Below are 22,170 nucleotides of genomic sequence, written 5' to 3'. Positions count from 1 at the left end.
CAAATTCTGATTTCACCTCCCAAAGCCAAATCTTTGTCTTTGAATTTCAATTTTTAGCCAAAACTTTATCTCATTTTAATTTTTTCTAAGAACAAAATGATGAACATCATTCAATTGCAGCGGAAAAAGTGTTCTTTCTACACAATTATTATAAAGAAACCTTTTTATGTCTCCTAGAAAGATAAATTTGTGTGTACGATCCAACAAACAATCAATAGGTAAAGCGCACTTTCTAGTTTCCATGACAATAGAAGAACAGGAAATGGAAACTGGAAAGTAGGTGTTCCAAAGCACGGACGTTTGGTGGGCTAAGCTATTAATAAAATTTATTCTCAGCGACAGGTTTAAGGTTGATTGACGGCTTCATTTGTATGATTTTAACGTGTAACAAATGGATCTGCAGGTGCTCCATACGTCATTGGCCCCCTTTTCCTTCTTTCATTTTAATCTGCTCTGCATTTGTTCCTTGTCTTTCACATGATTTTCTTCCCTGGAGAAAACTCTGAAGGCCCTGTTTCAGCTTCACTGTTTCCAGGGTTGGTCGATAGTGGTTGAAGCACAAAACTTGCAGAACTTCCCAACTAGCTCGAGCTTTTTAGATTCTACTGCCTGGGCTCTCGACCAAAAATTCACTGGGACACTGTCTTTTCTTGGGTAATGATTTTGCCAGGGAGGTATTGGGGGCCCAATTCCGATGAAAGGCCGCACCAATATGATGGCAGACCCCAGACAAAAAACTCAAAAAAGAATGAGTAAGAGAAAGAAAAAAACCACTCATTATAGTACCAATTCTAATTTGAAAAAAGGTGTATAAATTTGCATGTCCTAGGTCAGATTTTTTTTATTTGGACGACATGAATTTAAAATGTAAATCTGCACTTCATAATAATATAATAAGGTGATAGAACAACCTAAATAGGCTTATAATAATATATGAAGTTTGGACAAGAAAATAGAGCCATTAAATTTTTGGTCCAATTTCAACGATCTTTTTCATTTTGGTTGGACTCGAAACATGTCACTCCATAATCCATATCCTTTTCAAAGACTTAAGCCTGAAGCCCTGAAACCAATCAGGCCTTGGTCATATAACTTTCTATTTGGGCCGTGTCAGGTTTGAGCGTTGCCAGTCCCTTCCATGATAAACAAAAGATTTATGTGAACTAATTGATAGCAAATCATGTGTGAAAGTAAATTTTACATATCAACATTCATAAAATATGTATGTAATGATTCTGATAATAATAAGAATATGGACCACAGACTATCAATATCGATATATAGATGTTGTTAAAGGGGAACAAATGCAATGTTAATGTAATCGGAAAAGCAGATGAGCCACGTGATGATGTTTTGTTTCAATCAGTAACCCAAAAAGCCTTTTAATTGATCATGATCAGTGAAGAGTGGATCGGATCGGATCTATAAATTTTGGACAGAAGCAAGAGAGTTTTTTCAAGAGTTCATTTCAATTGTCCACATCACATTCATCTTAAGGCTTCAGCGCTACTTTTTGCAAGAAAATCGCATTTGTGAAAGCACCCTTATGTTTTTGTATGGTTTTGCCAATTGGATTTATTTTTCTGTAGTTTTCTGCGTTAAGCAGTTATTAGAATATGGTGTTGAGGCTAGCCATGGCTTGTAGCCTTGTCTCTGTATTATTCCATTTCTCTTGACCCAATATTTGTCTTTCAGCTGAAACAAAGGAAAAAAAAATGATTAATGGACTCCAACCGAAAATGAAGTTCAGCTATATATTTGCCTCGTTAACAACCTAAATCTGTCATGGCCATGATGAGTTTATAGTCCCAAATTTTAGCAAAATGTGAACAGAATCATCTAAGTTTCATGTTAGAATGCAATGGTTTAAAAATATGAAGTTTGAGATTTAATTGAGCAAAGCAACAGCCAACAAGCGTTGAAGTTATTTTGGTGGTTGGCTGCTCTGCCAAAAAACATTCTGAAAATGTGATTGTTCTGGCCTAATTTATTCCTCCTCTTCTCTCTCCCATAATTCGGAGATGATCAACTACTCAAGCTTTTGTCCGGTACACATTTCTGCGTAACTGGGCAGATCAGCAAATGCAGCTAAGACGATGAATTTTGAAAGGCACTAGGCCTTGCTCTCTGGCCCGGCATGCCGTGGCGCATCTTATACAAAGCGAAATCTTGTTAATTTCCATAATTTGGCATTTTATAGAAACCCGTCGTCAGTTCACCAACTGTATACCGTTCCTTAAATTCTCTTTTCGTTTCCCAAATAATAAGATAATGCTATAACAAATTGTATTGATGTATAGTCACATCTTCATTATTATCTTTGGCCAGCCATGTCGAGAGGTCAGTTCATTGTAACTTCTTCGACGGTGGAGCTAACATGACTTGGTCCACTTATTCTGGCCGGGAGTATCTCTGTTGGCTTCATTGCCGCATGCAATGCATGCTGATAACAATTCAAGTTTCTATTGCTACATGCTAGTAATATTCGGCTGATCATGTTTTAGGATAAAAAGAACATTGAGGTTCAAAGAATTTTGTCCGCACGTACCTTTGGAGGCGCGCTATGCTAGCTGATCTCTCAAGATCATGTCGGTGAACACTAGACTCTAGGATATAGAGATAAACTCTTCTTCAAGATCACGCATATCAATCTCATATAAACTTGGCAAAATAGATTTAAAAAAAAACAAAAACAAAAACAAAATCAAATACATTAGTTTCTCGATGATAGATTCCTAGTCATTTCATTGCATCCCAAATTTTGTCCCATTATCTTCCCATGGAGAAATGGTCCGGAATTGCTTTGCCAAATGGTGTCTGATACTACAAATTTCTGAGCATTCTTAGCGATGATTCCATGACTTTCATTGACATCATTTCGAGATAATATCAAAGTACTACAGTTCACTATGTTGCAACCCTCAAACACAATCATTATCTTTGTACAAACACATCAAATAAAGAAAATAAAAATCATTATCTTTTGTACTAACTACTTCTACTAACCATGATATTATTCATGCTTTTCAATTTAAGTGGATGACATGAGTTTGACCCTTCCCCAACCCAAAATTGCGCAATAATACGTCATCGAAAAGGATATGTAGGGTAGTATAACCACTTGTTGGAAGCTAAAATAATTCTAGAAAAGCAAAAGTTTCTCCCATGTTTGGTTCCACATGACCACATCACCTTTTAATATGTGGTCCGTAGTTCCACGCATTACAAATGCAACAGTTCTCAGGTAATAATAGTCTATAATACATACTTTTTCTTCTTAATTTAATGGAGAAAAAAGGGGGTCGAACAGTTGAATGCTTTGGGTTGATTAGACGTGAGACACTGTATAAATGAAAAGAGAAGGGAAAAAGAATAAAATGAGGAAGGGAATTAGTTAAATTAGTAATTCATAACTCACAGCCACAAAGATTGGATAACTCTGATAATTTAATTGGGCGGCATAATTTTATGGCTAAGAAGAAAATCTAAAGGCACCCAATTCGCATAAAGAACTATGCGTCTATAATGAAGGGTCACACCAACTCCGCTCTTCTTCTTTTTCTTCTTCTCAAAGCATCTGGAATTCTCGAGTTTCAAATTCAAAGAGTTTGTGTTGGGGCATAGTTTTAAGCGTAAACAAATATCTTTGGCCACTTTGATGCTTTTGTTGTCTTTTAATGAGTGTAAAGGAACATGCTGAACTGACATATTATAGCAGAATTATGGGAAATAAAGTATGTTCAATTTTAAAAAATCATTTTCAAATTAGGAGGGCAGTAGGAAGATTATTGTGTCGAAGTGGGGTTTGGCATGGGCCGCATGGAAAATAATTTATATTCCAATTTATTAGGGATCATCAAATAATTAGGTGACAGTGTGGGAGGGGCGAGTCAAGTCAAATGGCAAACATACATAAATTAGTACTTTATTTTTTTGAAACAAGAAGCTGAAAATGTATATAAAATGTGGACATGACCAAGTTATAATTATAATAATATTCAAATTGTTTAGGTAGGAAAAGAAGGTCAGTTTGAACTCAAAATAATGACTTGAAGGATTGTGCATACCATTATGACTTAAAGGATTTTTTTTTAATCATAAAAATGATGTTGATATTGTCCCGGTAAGCAATAAATCATGTTTGTTTTTCTTTACCTATAGTAGGAATAATTTTTTCTTTTCTTTTTAGAGAAAATTTTATTGTTTACTTTTTAAATGACTAATTGTCAAAATCTTTCTCAAATTTCAACAATTAAAATAATTTATTCTTTTAACTAGTGTACCATTTAGCAAATAGTCTTGATCATTGGACCTCAATTTACTTTGAAATCTTCAATAATTTGTGGTGAATAAACAATATTTTGAATTAAATTTATAAATAAGCTTGAAATCAATTAACTCATTTAAGGAAAAAGGTGTGGGTTTGAGCTTAATTGACATTTTATAGAGATAAAAATGAAAATAATCATGTACAATAACGTGATCAGAGTCCAGAATCTATTCATAAAACTTATCTTCTAATGCCATAGCAACCTTCCAATCAAAATTTCAAAAAAATCCAATAAGCCTTGCCCTGTTGTAATGACTAAAGAAGTAGAACTGCTCATTGCGCAAAGCTTGGCCTGGCTTGTTTGCCGTTATTCCATCATTTTCTTCTCTATTTACATGTTAAATCGAGCCACATCAAAGTCCTTGTATTCACTGTAGCACCCAAAAGCAACATTCTGCTGCCTTTTTTCTCTTAATTACTACCATTAATTTGAGCTAGCTAGTTAAATTAATTGCGTAGGCATCTATATATGCCTAGAGGCTAGATGTTGTGAAAGAAAAACAAACCCTCAAACAGCGATCGTATAATTATTATTGTCCCCACTCTTGAATTTTTTTTCTTAAACCCACCATTAAGATTTGATCGATCATAGATATTTTACTGTTTGCTTTCCCCCATAGCTCCGCTTGCAAACTTGCAAACTTGCAAACTATAAGGAAAGTAAAGAATGTGGTCTGTTTATTAAGACACAACATTATGAGGCTCGTTCAAGAATAATTTCTTGGTCTATAGTCTGGTACTTTATAAAGTTTTTGTGAGGGCTTGAAACTGGGGTTAATTGTTGCTTCAACAGCAGACAGATGCATGCCTGAAATTAATTTCCTACATTAGAAAATTAATCTGTTGGGCATCCAGGCATCTCGCTTTTGGGTTTCTTTAACTAATTAACTGAATCTAGATGGTGACAAACTCAACATCAAATTTGATAACTGATTTGTGACAAAAAGGTGTGCTTTTATTCCTTTAATTGGTTTGGATAAGCTCGCATTAATCTATATTTATTATCAATTATGAGTATAGGTTAGAGGCTTGTCATATGGTAATAGCCGGATTGCTTATTTTTGGATTTAGATTCGATTTTGATTTAACATTGAAATTAAAAATACCGATGACATAAAAAAAAAATAATAAAATCATAGATTACTTTGCCTTATTTTTAGCAAAATGGATTAATTATAGAGCAAATATCTGGATCGAATTAGGGGAACCACGCACGCTGGAGTACTATATAAGCTAGAAAGGTATATAACATATACCTTCAAACGATGATAGCAATACGTGCTTGATCAATAGGCTTTGACAATTGAAAGCCGTGTGCTCCTTCACTTGAGAATGCCAATTGTCAAAGCCATCCCTTTTCTTGGAACAAGAAATTTAATATTACATCAAATTGCAGCCAGGAATGGTATTGGTATACTTTGAAAAGAAGAAAATTCAAATTTTTTGAAAACCTTTCACAATTAAATGAAATGTATGTTTATATTACAATCATACTGATTAAGTTCTTAAATGTAATTTCTCATTTGAATCCATAAATGCACAAATTTGCATGGTTGGGTAAATTCACAAAGGCCATAGAGATATAGTGTATAAAGTACAAAGAAAGTACCAACAAGAACAGACAAAACACACAGCCGCCTGATCTCATCACTGTCGAAAATCCAGAGGCCAAACTTCCAGCCTAGACCTTTGTCACAGCTGTTTTTACATTGAATCGAACCAACTCTTCACTCTCCTCCAAATCTTCCGTCTTTCAAATTGTAAACTGCATGCCTTGCCACATCAATGCCCTACCATCTGTCCTACCCCGCCCCGCCCCGCCCCGCCACATTCTCTAAAAAACCATTTTTGCTACTTCTTCTGATTCTAAAAAAAAAAAAAATCAATTATTTTATATAATTACCTTTAAGGTAATATTTTTAATAAATTTAGATTTTAATTTTTAATATTTAAAATATTTTTTTATCCTTAGATCATAATTTTTTTATAAAAAAACTCATCTGATTAAAATTTAGTTAATTTTAAGATGGGACATATAGTGCAAAATTTAACTAAAATTTTCTTCCAAATAAAAAAAGTTTAAAAGAAATTTAAATCATTAATCAGGTAAATATAAAATAAAACAAATCAAAACATATGATAATATGAAAGACAACTTAAATTCACATTAAAACCAAAGGAAAAAAACCATTTAAGTAATAGTAAGAAACAAACTTAAATTAATATTCCCCCAATAAATCCCTAATGACTTTAGTTCAGTTCATTACTTTAAAAGCAAAACCATTTATTGCAGCAATGCCACACGTGCATGTTCTTCGTATTCAACTTAAAAGGGAAAAAAAAAAAAAGGGAAGAGCTCAAAAACAAAGGCTGATAAAGTTGATTGGTTAATTGCAATTAAAAGAGTAAAAAAGCAAAGGCCAGTCAGCAGTGGAAATAGTACGAGCAGAGCAGGGCAGCCCAGCACGGCAACACTGCTCGCCTCTTCAAATCTCGTTTCTCGGGCCACGGTCCACCAGGTTTCACTCCTCTCCAGATTTTCTTTTTATTTCTTTCTCCCCTTTTTTACTTGACTACTTTCCATTTATTTTTGTAGAGGACACTTTCGTTTGCTCTCTCCATAGAAAAGAGAGAGAAGGAACCGGAAATCCAAATGGTGGAGGGTGTCAAGGTGATGATGAGATATGAATAAGCGTTATCTTGGGCTTGACGGACTTTTCATCAAAAATCCCAGGTGCCCAAACCCTACCCACTAAATAACTTTTTTGTTTCATTCTCTTTTCTTTATTTTATTCTACTTTTTTTTTTTTATATAAAAGAAAAAAAAAACCATCTTATTTATCTATTCATTCGTAGTTAGTTATTTATCATTTACTTTTTTTTTTCCAATCATTCTAATGTCTCCTCTCAATTGCTGTATTTCACTTTGCACTGATCTGTTTGTTAACAATTGTTTTCAGACTTGAGTTTTGGTTTAAAGCTGTTCCTCTTTATATTATCTTATTAGTTTTAGTGGGTTTTAATTGGGATCTGGGGTTCTAGGTATTAGTTTTATAGTTCTAAAAATGAAATGAATATATATATATTTTTTTTGTGGGGGTTTTTGATGTTTTGTTTCCTCTGTTATCCTTGTAGGGAATTTAGAACATTGCCTAGGGTTTTTGTGAGAAGACAATTTAGGTGGGAGAGTGAGTTTTCATGGGTTGAACTGATGAGTTAATGATGGGGAGTTTAAGTGAAGAGGAAGATCAATTTTTTGACACCCGTGAAGATATCATCTCTGTATCTGATTCAGGATCTGATTGCCCCGAGAATTCTGATTTTGAGTATGCCCCGCCCATTAATTCAGTGCCAGCTAACTTTGGATTTGAAGTTTGGATTAAAAACCTCAGTAGCATTCGTGAACGGCGGGATAAATTTCTTAAATGGATGGGTTTAAGTGTAGATCAGACTGTCAGGGAAGGTCCCTCTAACATATGTTGTGATGAAATTGAAGTGGAGACTGATAGAATTATGGAGAAGAGTGGAGCAGTCTTAGGATCATCAAGTTTTGATGATGGTTTTTCATCAAGTCAGTCTTCCATGTCTTGTTGGTCAAGTGATGCCAGGGAGTTGTTAGATGGGGCATTGGATGATAATTTTGTGTGTAGGATTAAAAATTTGGATGATGGGACAGAGTTCATTGTGGATGAACTTAGTCAGGATGGCATGTTCAGGAGTCTGAGAGAAGTAGGTTCTAATCATTTGCTTACCATTGATGAGTTTGAAAGGAAGCTTGGCTTATACCCTCTAGTTCAACAAGCAATGTGTCGGGAAGTCAAAGAGGTTTCCAGTTTAGGGCCAGAAAGAAAGCGGGGAAAAAGAGGGTGGCTTAGGCGATTAGGAGCTGTTGCTTGCATTGTTAATAGGCAGGTTGATGCTACTCATATGATATCCAATGATTGTTATCCATATGCAGAGACTAGGATTCAAATGGTTCGCGTTAGATCTTACAAGAAGCGGTTGAAGGAGTTCTCAGCTCTTTACATGGGACAAGACATCCAAGCCCATGAGGGGTCAATCTTAACAATGAAATTTAGCCCTGATGGTCAATATCTTGCAAGTGCAGGTGAAGATGGTATCGTGCGTGTGTGGCAAGTTGTGGAGTCTGAAAGATCAGGGAATTCTGACATTCATGATGTCAATCCTTCATATTTCTACTTCACAGTAAACAACTTTTCTGAATTAGTTCCTCTTCACGCAGACAAAGATAAAAAAGGAAAATCGAATGGTGTGAAAAAGAGTTCAGATTCGACTTGTGTCATTTTCCCTCAGAAAGTTTTTAGAATTTTGGATAAGCCTATCCATGAGTTCCGTGGGCATTGTGGCGAGGTCCTGGACCTCTCATGGTCAAAGAATAAGGTTAGTAATTGCTCTGAATTCTGAAACAACTTGTTATGATTTGCTAGAAATTATTTGGGTTTGTAATTAAGATTTATGCATTGCAGCGTATTCTATCATCTTCTGTTGATAAGACAGTTCGCTTGTGGCAAGTTGGATATGATGAATGCCAAAAAGTTTTTTCCCACAATAATTATGGTACTATAGTTCAATCCAGGCTTGAGTTTTATTATATCTTATTATTGGTTATAGAAATTACTATTGATTATAAAAATAACTAAGGTGGGCAATCACCTCGGGGAGTTTGATTTGTACCATTATAATTGTTCGATGTTCTTATTGCTCTGTGATACAGTAACATGTGTTCAGTTTAATCCTGTGGATGATGATTACTTCATAAGTGGTTCCATAGATGGGAAAGTGCGCATCTGGACAATTCATGATTGTCAAGTTGTTGATTGGACTGACGTGACTGATATTGTTACAGCTGTGTGTTATCGTCCTGATGGAAAGGTTCAAGGAGCTTTTCTTAACCATTTTATTTGGCAATTGAGTTTTAGGATTTTTAGTTCATTAATACCTTTTTTTTCTACAGGGTGCAATTATTGGGTCAATGACTGGCAGTTGCCGCTTTTATGATGCTTCAGGTATATCTTTATTTTCCTGGTTCCTTTTATGAAAATTTGTTTATTGTTCAACAGCATTTCAGGTAATGCTATTCTAAGATATGGCAACTCTTACTCTTTGTTTAGCAGTTGCTTGGACTATTGTCATATTCTTCTTAAATTTGACCATTTTCAATACATTGAAATAGAATGTTGTGAGGATATCAATCAGAATATTGCTTGGCTGTAAGAAGTTAATAACTTTGATTATCTATCTCTTTGTGTCAAACAAAACTATCTGTATCTAGAAATCTTACAAGTTTAGAGGGCCCACAATGGTCAAGAGGAAAGGAAAAGATTGTCTGCTGTTTGCTAATTAAACTTGGTTTTATTTTTGATGGATGAATTAACACTCTTCTAAGATTGTGGCAGAAAAAATTTGTTAATTAATAAATTGGAATATACTTTTGCAATTTGAAGGGGAATGTTGGAGAACTTCCCTTTTCAAATTCATTCTCTGTCTTTTCAGGAGGCCTTGTTGTTTCATATTGGTGGCTTCCAATTTATGGAAGCTGAATTTTTTTGTACTTATAATTGGCACCATTAGTGTTGATAGGTGATTTACATTTACATTATTATTGTCCAAACTCCAAATGTTCTCTAGTAAATCTATAATAGATGCCTCTTTGAAGGTTAACTTGTTTGGAAAAAACTAACTGTTTGTTTACATGAATCAGATAACCATCTGCAACTTAATGCCCAAATATGTTTGCAGAGCAAGAAGAAATCACCATGCTGTAGGATAACTGGATTCCAGGTATTGACCATTGCCATTTGTTTTTCAAATTTCAATGTCCTCAGGGAAGCTTTCAAGCATTTGAAAGTTAATAGAGGGATTATCTTGTAGTTTTCACCTGGGGAACCAGATAAATTGATGGTCACTTCTGCTGATTCACAAGTTCGAATCCTACATGGCGTTGACGTGGTATGCAAATTTCGAGGTAGGTGTTTGCGTGATTTATTTATATCAGATCCAAAGTTAGCTGCCACTTTGGTAGCTTCTTAATTAATTGGATACATGGTAATGATGCGTTGAGATGGAAAGTAAGTGATGCAACAAGGAGATATGGCAAATGTTGATCAAAGTTTGAAGCGCAAAATTTATAATCTCTTCCAAGAAATTTTTCTTGATATTTTTATTATCTTAAGAGTTTCTTTTTTCTTTTTTTTTAGGGGTGGGGGGGATCTGAAGGGAAAGGAGACTGGAGTAAATGGATTGAGATAGAGTAGTAATGGTTCTATTTGGAAAAAAGAGAGGAGCTAAGGTTGTAGTTTTTATTACCATTGTATCCTGATTTAAAACTATTTCTAAATTATATTTTGAAGAACAAAAATGGACATCATCAAAGATAACAAATTTTGAATATTCTAGTCTCAAGTCTCCCAGATTTGAGGAAATTTGTTAGGTAAAATTTCGGTGTTTAGGTTCACTTTGAAACTCTGTTCTTCATAATAACCTCATGAACAGGGTAGAGTGGAAGCCAACTTCACTTAGCTTACTCTTTAAGCCTCAACACCCTGTTATTTGCTTTAATCTCTCTGCTAGGTAACTCTGTTATTACCCTTACATTGTCTTTCTCTATCTACAGGCCTGCGGAACGCAGGGAGCCAGATATCTGCATCATTCACCTCAGATGGAATGCGGATTGTATCAGCAAGTGAGGATTCTAATGTATATGTGTGGAACTATGTTAGGCAGGATGGGCCGGTGCCCCAAGCAAAGAACAATTGGTCTTGTGAACGTTTTTTCTCAAATAACGCATCAGTTGCTATATCTTGGTGTGGGATGAATTCTAGAAACCCTCTTTTCTCAAAAATGTCGGAAACTTCATCATCACCCAAAGTTTCTTATAGCACATGGAGGTGTGGGGTATTGCAATCTGAGTTAGGTGAGAGCTCTCAACACCAATTGCCATTCTCCTCATCTGAACGTTTCTCGCTGGGCCATGAATTTTTCTCAGAATCTTTGCCCAAGGGTACTGCAACCTGGCCAGAGGAAAAGCTCCCCCCTCCAAACTCCTTGGTTGTATCTTCTGCAATGTGTAAGTCTCAGTACAAGTTGCTTAAGACATCTTCTCATAGTGCATTTGGATCTTCTCATGCATGGGGCCTCGTTATTATAACTGCCGGCTGGGATGGACGGATCAGATCATTCCAAAATTACGGATTACCAATCAACCTTTAGCTTTATTGAAATGACTCCAAAATTTTGCTGTTTGATTTTGGCAAAACAAGAATTACATTACACACATTGAAGCTTTTGGCATCCAGATTTGGGGCTAAAATGATTGACGCTAGGTTGATTCCCATATGTGTATGACTTGGCTTAAGCTACACCCAAAGCTATATCAGGACGTGGTGTTGAACAGACATGCATTTGCATGAGCACTGGATCTGACGTCAATGCAATCCTTTTCTTTTTGCTGGCCAACCAGGGTTTTCGGGTCTGTTACCATGGAATAAAATCTTAATTGTAGTCAATATTCTTTCTTGTACTTTTGTTGAGCCGGATGTGAAGAAATGGCGGGTTGGATTTAAGTGGATCAGATGTCCAGTTTAACAATATTATTCTTTAATTTGTTAAAGTGAAAACCCAAATTACAGGTTCATGCCAAGAAGTCCCATATGAGGTTTTGTATATTGCTGTACAACTGGAGATGTTTTGGTGGGGTCTTTTGGAAGACTCATGTTTTAGAGTACACAAGGAAGAGAATTATAGCTGGTGGCCAGGAGTTATTTCTGAAAAAATTAGTGGGGCTTGTTTCCTTTCATGATTTGTTGGGTGATTGAATAATTGGCCATTGTGGTGCATTAACAGATTTTGGACCATTCTGATGGCTGCTTGCATTCTCTTAATAGGATGGGGTCATTGTCAAATGACTGGTACGTCTATTTCCACATTGGAGTGATATGCTACACTTGGATTGTGGTCTAGTGCCACTAAGCCAAGCCAAGTCTTCTGTCTTCAGCCTAGGGAGAGGTATTTGGTCTGCAAAACATTGGCTTGTTAGCCTCAACCCCTTGTGATGCAGGTAAGTATTCAGCAGCCATAATTAATCAATTCAGAAGCTTTGTATTTAATTTTTTATTACCCTTGGAGCCAATTGCGAGGGTTGATTATAGAAAAGAAAAATTTGCAAAAAAGGATTTGATGTCTTTTTTTTTTGGGAGGGGGGGGGGGGGGGGTGGAGGATAAAATGTATCATTGCAAGTGTAATATACTTTTGTGAAAAGAAAAAAAAGAGTTACACTGTTTTAGGTTGAGTTACTTTACTCGGCTGCCAGAATTTGTACATATATGTAAATGCATTAAATTTGAATGGCGAATGTACTTTTTGAAGTTTTGATGAATGGTTTCACTTTAACCTTTGCTACAAAATAAGATTTAGATTTTGCAAGGCCAAAACCGTATCAACATTTTCCCCTTTTGTTTTTGTTAGAGGTTGTTTTGGACAGAGTTTTCCTAACTGAAAAAACTACTAATTTTGCATACCTATAAACACACACACACGCGCTATATAGATGACATGAGCACCAGCTGTCATTCGAAAAAAGTTGGATTTATCTATGCATGATTGCCCCATTACTTGATGATATGAGTCGGAGAGGAATTGATTAGGATATAAGAACCAATCTTCTTGAACTGCAAGAGGGCTAGGAGGTAGTCCTGCTGCTGCCTTAAACGAAAGTCTGCGGTGGGTTGTGCCCCACTACTCATAAATCAGAATCGGTTGTGGGTTCTGTACAAGGATGACAAATCTCAATCATTAAAATGTACAACAAATATAATACCGTCAATGTTCGAAGAAAAAGGAGGGAAACGAAGATGTATTAAATGGTACCACTTAGTAGTACTATTTACAAATGCTTTAATATGCAAAAATCCAAATACATTTTTTTGCCAGACAAGTGGTAATCATTGTTTTTTTCTTGGGTGTGTTTCTTGGAAGTGAAAGTAAAATTATTAAAAGTGGGAGTACCCGTTTCTTTTACCCGCAAAACGGGTAACAGAAGGAAACTAGTAGCAACCTTTTTTTTTTTTTCTGGTGCATTTTCAGGGCGGACAATGGCGTTAATTCCATGGCCTTCGGCTGGGTTTACTCTACTTCTAATGCCACTACCGTTGTTTCATTTGCCGAGAAAGAGACCTATGATTACCGTTTAAATGAAGCCAAAACAAACTCTTTCAACTTTTGCCTTTCATATATAGAAATTAATGTGTCATCAAGGAAACAAGCAGAATCGGGAAACATCATAACTCATCTATTATTTCCCTTCTTGAATGTGGACACAAGTGAGTTTTGATTGGAAGAATCTTTTTTCGTAGACATAATAATTCAATAATAATCAAGTCTAGAGCGTTTTTATTTACTTTTATGTCTTGTTGTCTTTTTGTTGGTCAGAAGAATTTTACAGTGTCCAAGATTTTTGGAACTTCCTACTTCACATCTGCCCAGCCCCTAGTCTTTTCTTGGATCCGCAAGTTGGAGCTTTAGTGCTTAGGTGTGTGATTTAAATGTAGATTACCATAATGGGGGAGTTGGGAGTAGGGCTGTAAATGAATCGAGTTGAATAGTGAGAAGTTCGAGTTCGACTCATAATTTGAGGTTCGATACTCAGTTTGAGTTCGATAAAGTTTTATTTTTCAAGCTCGAGTTCGATTTGTGATCGAATTTGAGTTATTCGAGCTCGCTCGATTAAGCTCGATTAATATGTAAAAATAAGCTCGATTCGTATACTCGATAAAAGTTCGATTATTCATACTCGAATTCGAACTCGGACTCGAAATATTTTATTAATTAAAATAATAAAAATATATTTAAATATAAAAGCTCGATTAGGCTCGCGAGCTACTTGAGTCAGATATAAGAACACTCGAATTCGGTTCGATCGATAAGTCGAGCTACTCGAGTTCGAGCTCGACTCGACAATAATCGAACCGAATTCGAGTTTTTTTCGAATCGAACCCAAGTAACTTGCAAGTACTAATATATCATTTACACCTCTAATTGAGAGTAAGATTGAAAATCATAGATAATATTTTTCAGGCGAAATATAAAAACATTGGCTACGTACCTGATAATTAATGACTGAAATGCTTTGGCCTACTCACTCAATTCTGATACCTTTTTGGTTAATCACTTCACTCGGAGTAAAAAAGTTCGGTAACTCGGAATATGGTTTCCCTGCTAGCTTTGATGAAAAACAAATTCCAACAATGAATAAAATGAGTGCCAGTGGTGATCAACCTTTTTGCAAGGGTCAGGGTGAGTGATATAATGTACCCTACTACTTTTATTTTATTTTTCTCTGCTTTAATTTCACAAAGTATTCACAAATTCGATCTTAGATCGATCTCTATCACGTGAATTTCGATTATTATATACAAACTTGGTCGACGGGAAGCAAGCAAGCATTTTGGCCATTGGTTATTGGTTTGTGTGCCTCCCTTTGTTTGCTTGACTAGCAGTTACAACTGCAACAAACAAGGACCAGTTGACATTAATGCCCAATTTTTTACATGCAGATAAAATTAAAAAAAAAAAAAGGAAACCCCAATCTCAAGACGACCAGGAATGTGCTAGAATTTGATTTTGCTGTGGTCACCCAGGCAAAAGGAGCCACTTCTAATCAGCAAAACCCCACATGCATGAATATGGAAGTGTTGATTTAGTGATAAATAATCTGACTTTAAGCAGATTTTATTTATTAAAGATAAAGGTTTAAAATCTGGAAAAAAATCCTCGTCAAGAAAGGAAATAATCTAAATTATCAAGGTGATCAAAATGATAATTATTCTTAGATAATTGATATTTCACTTCTCGAAATAGTAACACCATTTCTGCCATCAATTAAAAAAAAAAAACACCGCACAAGCATAGGCTTGGTGCCTTTTTTTAATCTAGTGGTTTGCAGCACTCTGCGGTTACCTCTGCGGCAAAGTCACGGAATCAAGGTCTGCTCAATAGGGAATTGTTGGGAATTGTGATTCTTCCATCCTAATTCCCATGCATATTTAAAAAAAAATTCCCATCAATGGATTTTTTTTTTTTTGTCAAAGACAAAACATGATTTTGAAGGTTTATAACTAATCCCTCACTTTAATAAAGTTTTGATATTTGAAATTAAAAAGGTCTTATCAATTTATGCTATATAATTATATATTATTATTTATACATTGACAGCAGTCCAGAAACTATTATTTTTAAAATTAAAAATTTTAAATTTGAATTCCTATTATAAAATTAAAAAAAAAGCGCCAGTACGCCAACTATTCCCGGGTGAATTGGTCTGTGGTCATAGTATGGTGAATATCCCTTATTCTTTAGATGGCAACGGGTCGGGTCGGGGCGGGTTTTTGCTCGTCCCGAATCCGACCCGATTTTAAATATACAATACCCGTACCCGTACCCGACCCGAAAATTTTTTTATTTTTAATACCCGAACCCGACCCGACCCGACAGTGTATAAAATCAAATCCGACCCGACCCGACCCGAAATTAATAAAATATTATTTTAAATATAAATATAAAATTAAATATATATAAAAATATATATAATTAAATGTAAAATTTAAAAAATAATTAAAAAAATAAATTTTTTATATATATCGGGTCGGGTAGGGTCGGGTTTGCTTAAAACCCGACCCCGAAATTTTTTTGACTCTACCCGACCCGACCCGACCCGATACCCGATTTTCAAAAAAAAAAACCGACCCTAAGGGGTCGGATCGGGTCGAAACCCGACGGGTTCGGGTGATTTTGCCCACCCTATTCTTTACCCTCCTCACCTTCCTACCTCTTAATTAATAATTTCAAATAATTAAATTAATTATGGTAGGATATTTATATATTTTTTTCAAAAAAAGAAACCAAAATAGGCTTGACAATGATGGTTGACTCGTATATCTATAAGTGATCATAAGGTCATTCAATTGCAATGGTTAATAATGGGTTAATGCACCACTGGCTATCCTATATATATTTAGTAAATTGAGTGGATTTATTAATTAAAAATAGCTTCCTTAAATCTAAGCTTAAACCCTTAATTAACAAAGGGTCCCAAAATTTTCCTCAATGGCTAATTCCATTAATTGATTTCCATTTCAACAATGTGTTTCTGATTGATAGCTGTATCCTATCCAATGGTCTACTGAAGTGCATAGCTGGTATTAATATTGATCTAATTATTTGTTTTGATGGGGAAACTTTCTTTTTTCAATAATGAATCAAAGTTTTCGGAATTTTATATATGGAAGAAAAGCAAAAAAATAAAAAAGGAAGGAAAAAGGTACAGCTAAGAGATAAGTAGCTACTACAGTGTATACCAAAAGAAAATTGAACAAAGAAAAAGGAAATTAAACAAAGAAAAAGGAAAGAAGTACAAGCAATAATTTAAATTATAAGTATCGTTGAACTTCATTCATTAAATTACTATAGACCTTAAGCTTGATTATATGTTTCTATTGATCAGAAGGTGATGGAGAGATATACGTTTTAAGTTTAGTTTCTATTTTATAGCTTAGTGTTAGTCATAACACTGAGAAAAGGAATAAATAATATTTTAAAAAAAAAAGGAAAATTGAAAAGGAAAGATTTTGACCTTAAACTTTCCACGTGATGGACGGCTGTAATTAATCAGCGGCCATTTGACGATGGCGATCAAGTGGGAGGGATAGTCTTGTTTGGAAAAAACTGGGCATGAGGAGAATTCATAATTGAGGATTGAAAAGTGAGAAGGGCGGATAGGGGAGAAGGGTCGGTGAGTTACGTGTGAAAAATTCATCCAAAATTTAATTTTGGTCACGTAATTTATAAATGTTAGGGTAGCAAACCAACGGCCAAACCAAAGCCAAAAATGCAAATTATACTATTGATTTTTCTTTTTAAAAAAATACTATTAAGTCATATGAATATTCAAGTGTTTTAACGGTTTAAAAAGGCGTAAGCCAAAGCCTTTGGGACTCGTGCTCCTTAGAGCATCTATCAGTCTCTCTCTAACTACAGAGATCCTTTTTCTCTGCCTTTCGTATTTTCTCTGTTTCATTTGTTTGATTGTTGAGAGAGAGAGAGAGAGTTGGTTGATCATCAGTAGGTAAAAGCAAAAGAAGAAATAAAAATAGAGATGGGAAGGGCTCCTTGTTGTTCTAAAGTTGGGTTGCATAGAGGTCCATGGACTTCTAGAGAAGACACATTGCTTATCAAGTACATTCAAGCTCATGGAGAAGGTCACTGGAGATCTCTCCCTAAGAAAGCTGGTATTTATATTTACTCATTTTAGGCACTACTTCCTTTGAAAAAAGAACAAAATGAATTTTCTTTTTCTTGCCAACTTTTTTGTCGGGGGAGGGGGGGTGGGGTTGTCAATTGTCAGGTGTTTTTTTTTTTTTTTTTAATTGTTTGATTTGCAGGGCTACTTAGGTGTGGAAAGAGTTGCAGGCTGAGATGGATGAACTATCTAAGACCAGATATTAAGAGAGGGAATATAACTCCGGATGAGGATGATCTTATCATCAGATTACATTCCCTTCTCGGCAATCGCTGGTCTCTCATTGCCGGAAGGCTTCCTGGTCGAACCGATAACGAGATCAAAAATTACTGGAACACCCATCTTAGCAAAAGACTTCTAAGCGAAGGAACTGACCCTAACACCCACAAGAAACTATCAGACCCAATAGTTCAACAAGTGAAGAAGAGAAAAAACAGCATTAACAAGAAGCAGAACAACAAGATCAGCAAAGCAAAAGTAGTTCATGAGCCAGAAATGCCCAAAATCCATCTCCCAAAACCAATTAGGGTTACAACTTCTTTCTCTTTACCAAGAAATGACAGCTTTGACCAATGTACTAATACATTTAGCACAGTGTCTTCTAGCCAAGGAGGTGAGGGAGGCTTAGGTACAGAAGTTGTACAAGTCCCTTGGTCAGAATACATCAACGATGATGAAAACGGGACTGGCTTTCTTGCGGCTTATAATGATGATCATGATTTTGTTAACCGCTCAGATTTCGATTGCCAATCTCATGTACCAGCAACTGAAGATGATGATAATTCTCTAGAGAAGCTCTACGAAGAGTATCTGCAGCTTCTGAAGACAAACGAAGATCAAGTGCAGTTGGATTCTTTTGCTGAATCATTACTGATCTGATAGAGAAAGAAGAAAAACAAAAGTGGCATATTATATGTTCTTACGATCAATTATATATGTGTGTGCATGTCAAATGGTTTTGAGGTTAATTTTCTCCCAATAAAGCTGGTTGAAGTTGAATCTTAGCTTTCAGGTGCTTACCTTCTAGCCACATAAGTACTTAGAAGCAAAAACTAAAAAGGGAACATATCATGTATTTATATATATAATAACTATATATATTAATCTGTAATATATATGTGGGGTAGAAGTATATGAATATATAGAGATTTTTAAATCAGAACAGAGAATTTGCATGGCAATAAATGAACTGACGAAGCCAAAGTTTAAACTTATTAAAACTGGAATTCAAATATCGTCAAGGCACTTCCCAAAATCTGTGTCCGGTTCTATAGTTCATTGATTGGAGAGGCTCTGCCTTGGTCGTCCGTAATGGTTACAAGTCTCAATAAATTAGGGAATTGGCCGGAAATTAAGGAATAATAAAACCGATCAACTGGTCAAAAGTAATGTGGACGATACACTACTGATGCACTCTATATAGAAGTGAATTGTTTAGTTGATGTCATTTATCTTTGTTTATTAATGAAATCTCTCTGCCTTCAATCCTTGCATATATCCCTACATGCATTTGTTGCAAAGAATGATTTAAACTTGGCATCCTCTTAAAGAAAAAAATCAACGTAATAAATTAACTTATTAGTAGAAAAATAAGAGACACCTATTACACAGGTGCTCTTTATCATACAATGTTTTTATGTACTAAAATAAAGTTTTAACTTTCTGCAAGTAGAAGGAAAATGGATAATATTTCTCTTTTGCTTTGTGGATAACACGCAAAGTTAAAGTTTAATTTTGCAAAAAAAAAAAAACTTTAAGATGAAATTTTAATAGTGAAAGCAATCACTCTATAATTCCAAATATGAATGTCTGGGTTAGTAGCTGTTGTCTCGACAATATTAAAACAAACCCAAAACAAGTGGAGTAAACTTCTGGCGAGCCATCTAAAACTAAACAAAAAGGCCAGGATAGAACAAACAATATCACCTCTATAAATTGCAATGCCATGGAAAATGAATGCAACTGATCATTAGTACTGATGAATGACCAACAATTAGCTGCTCCTCTTCTTGACAGAGACTTGAAAAAAAAATTAATTAGTTCGGTTAGATTCATGATGTTCAGGCATGACATTATATAAATGCCGCTAATCGGCAAAAAAAAAAAATGTTAAAAATTCAATTTTTTGTAGTGATCGAGGGTGAAATTGCAAAGTCTGACCCATTTTATAAGAAATCGTTACTGTAAGCAGTTTCACAGTTGAAAATTCCCGATTTCACTTCCAAAAAAAGGAAAAAAGAAAAGAGAGATTCCCGTGAAGAATAAAAAGAATTCCAAATTTCTTCCCTTTTCTCATTGGTAACAGTTATGCCTAGAACATGTTAAACGACAAAACGTTTTGAAAATCAATCTCAAAATATTTGTCTTAAAACAGAAGAAACCCCAAAAAAAAGAAAAGAAGGATGTCATCATTATGAAAGTTATGGTTTACGAGTTTAGAGAACAAATTGATTCGCAACTTATAATTGAGGTGTGGGGAACATTACCAGAAAACGAAAACACTTGACGTTGTTTTCAACGTTAATTCGATTAGCCTTTTTAAGTTAGATGACTCGTGATCAACTTCTATTCCAAAATTGGTAGGAGCACAATTCATTTTGACAATATCGGGAAAAATTATAATAATTTGGTAATTGATTTAAGTATTTTGATGATGATGTCGTAACAGTTTTAGAGTTATAAATAAATTTGAAAATGATATTAAAAAAAATAAAATCTACATCAATTTTTTTTATTAAGTATAATTGGTCACTTATTAAAATAAATTATTTTATTAAAATTATATGATTAATTAAAATTTATTAATAATATAATTTTAGGATCTGCGAAATAATTTGAGTTAAAAAATCGGTTACGTGTGAGGAATAATCAGCACTCTCATAATGCTTGTATAAAACAGTACAAAATAAAAACATGTTATCATTTGATATTGACAAAAACAGTCTTAGTTTCAATATTTGAAAAATAATTTCCTTCACCTCTTTTATTTATTGAAATTTTGCTTTTTTCCTTTTTTAATATTATTGTTGTTGTTTCATTTAATTCGAGAAAAATAAATTAGAATCTTTTTGTAGATATCGATTTTGTCCGGGTCTACCATTTTATTAATAAACAAAACAAAAAAACAAAATAAACAAACAAAAGAAACAGAATAAGATAGAAGTCAGGGAGTTGGTACGGCGCCGCTGTCGCCAGCCCCCGACCAACTACCCTACCAGCCCCCCGACCAGCCTCCCGACCAGTCACCCTACAGCCACCAACCAACTACCTTACAGAAACCTAGATTCCCCTAATTGAAGCCTTTAAAAATCTCCAGCCATTTCCTTTTCGAAAAAAAAAAAAAGAAAAAAAAAGAGCTGGCTGAAATCCCCTTCAATCTCCCTCTGGAATCCCCATTCAACCCCAGACAGACCCCATTCCTACGCGTAAAAAACTCAGTTTTACGCAACCCCCCAAAGCACCCAAACCGAAAACAGATCTACACAAAACAAAAAAAAACAACACAGTCCTCCCCGCAGGGAGGAACCCAGCGCCGAAGCTACCTGCAAAAGCAAAGAAAATTGCATCAATCTTGTTTCAACAAAACAAACGAAAAAAGTCTTGAAAACAGAAACTTTGAACCTCGATCTACGCTGATCGGGGCTGCTTCCGGTGAAAAGGAGACCGGATCTGGAAAGAGGGCATCTCGAGGAGTCTTCGTGACCTTCTAACCATTTTCCGATCACCGGCGACCACCGCCGACGGTGGACCAGGCGGCGGCCGACAAGGCGATCCGACGGCCGGACGACGATCGGCCGAACCCCTCCCCCAGAGCTCTCTCTCTCGTTTTTTTCTGAAAACAGGACCAAATGAACAAAAAAAAAAATTTTCAAGTTATTTATAGAAAAAATTAAAAGCAAAACGACGTCGTTTTGGGCATAGGGCCAAAACGACACCGTTTCAGCTAAGGAGGATCCGCGCGTCCACCCGCGACCCGACCCTGGGTCCGCGTACCTGACCCGCGACCCGTTTCCTTCATCAGCATCTGACCGGTCTGACTGGACCAGAACCGAACCGCCCAGACCGAACCGAACCGAACCGAACCGAAACCGAACCGCCCAGACCGAACCGAACCGGTACTGGACCGTCCAGACCGAACCGAACCGTCGAACCAAACAGGGCGTTGACCGGCCCGTTGACCGGTCCGGTTCAGGTAAAAAAATTTTTTTTATTTTTTACTTTTTATTTTATTAATATTTATGTATGTTAAAATGTTTATATTTGTTAAACTAATTGATGAAATTGTAGTTAAATTTTTTTATTTTTAAGATAAACTTTAAAAACAATTATATAAAAATAAATTTAATAATAATACTAAAGTGATAAAAAATGAAAGAAAAGAAAATTTTTATCCGACGATGAGATTTAAAGGTATTCCGAGTAGTGATGCCTACGAAATCTCTAGGTGAGAAGATTTTTTTAAATACTACCAGCGTATTGGAGTATTTATAAAAAATTTTTCAATACAGTAAAGATTTTCTTTTTTAA

At 35.3% G+C, this 22,170-nt stretch overlaps 2 protein-coding genes across 2 annotated transcripts; both read left to right on the top strand.

Moving 5' to 3' along the window:
• Positions 1-6,601: 6,601 nt before the first annotated feature.
• LOC111304854 (uncharacterized) lies at positions 6,602-12,722 on the top strand. The gene is made up of 9 exons (XM_022901836.2): positions 6,602-6,849; positions 6,927-7,064; positions 7,466-8,731; positions 8,818-8,908; positions 9,066-9,223; positions 9,306-9,357; positions 10,053-10,132; positions 10,223-10,316; positions 10,965-12,722. Exons 3-9 carry the CDS (start codon positions 7,550-7,552, stop codon positions 11,558-11,560), a joined length of 2,253 nt encoding a protein of 750 aa, XP_022757571.2. The 5' UTR covers positions 6,602-6,849; positions 6,927-7,064; positions 7,466-7,549; the 3' UTR covers positions 11,561-12,722.
• A 4,619-nt stretch (positions 12,723-17,341) lies between these two features.
• LOC111304853 (uncharacterized) lies at positions 17,342-18,647 on the top strand. Its single transcript, XM_022901835.2, has 2 exons — positions 17,342-17,632; positions 17,786-18,647. The coding sequence occupies exons 1-2, from the start codon at positions 17,500-17,502 to the stop codon at positions 18,520-18,522; spliced, it is 870 nt and encodes a 289-aa protein (XP_022757570.1). The 5' UTR covers positions 17,342-17,499; the 3' UTR covers positions 18,523-18,647.
• The last annotated feature ends 3,523 nt before the right edge of the window (positions 18,648-22,170 follow it).

The sequence above is a fragment of the Durio zibethinus genome, chromosome 21 (assembly GCF_047325235.1).
Source record: "Durio zibethinus cultivar Kanyao isolate XHJ-2024 chromosome 21, ASM4732523v1, whole genome shotgun sequence".
In the NCBI taxonomy this organism is placed as follows: Eukaryota; Viridiplantae; Streptophyta; class Magnoliopsida; order Malvales; family Malvaceae; genus Durio; species Durio zibethinus.
The sequence above is the reverse complement of the archived record's forward strand: the minus strand, read 5'-3'. Positions and strand labels throughout refer to the sequence as shown.

What these genes read in the sequence shown, in the direction of transcription:
- LOC111304853 (XM_022901835.2), top strand. Translation starts at nt 17,500, where the DNA reads ATGGGAAGGGCTCCTTGTTGTTCTAAAGTTGGGTTGCATAGAGGTCCA. An exon ending in ATCTCTCCCTAAGAAAGCTG is followed by an intron (nt 17,633 to 17,785) that starts GTATTTATATTT and finishes TTTGATTTGCAG; the next exon opens with GGCTACTTAGGTGTGGAAAG.
- LOC111304854 (XM_022901836.2), top strand. Translation starts at nt 7,550, where the DNA reads ATGATGGGGAGTTTAAGTGAAGAGGAAGATCAATTTTTTGACACCCGT. An exon ending in GTTATCGTCCTGATGGAAAG is followed by an intron (nt 9,224 to 9,305) that starts GTTCAAGGAGCT and finishes TTTTTTCTACAG; the next exon opens with GGTGCAATTATTGGGTCAAT. An exon ending in CGTGGTATGCAAATTTCGAG is followed by an intron (nt 10,317 to 10,964) that starts GTAGGTGTTTGC and finishes CTCTATCTACAG; the next exon opens with GCCTGCGGAACGCAGGGAGC.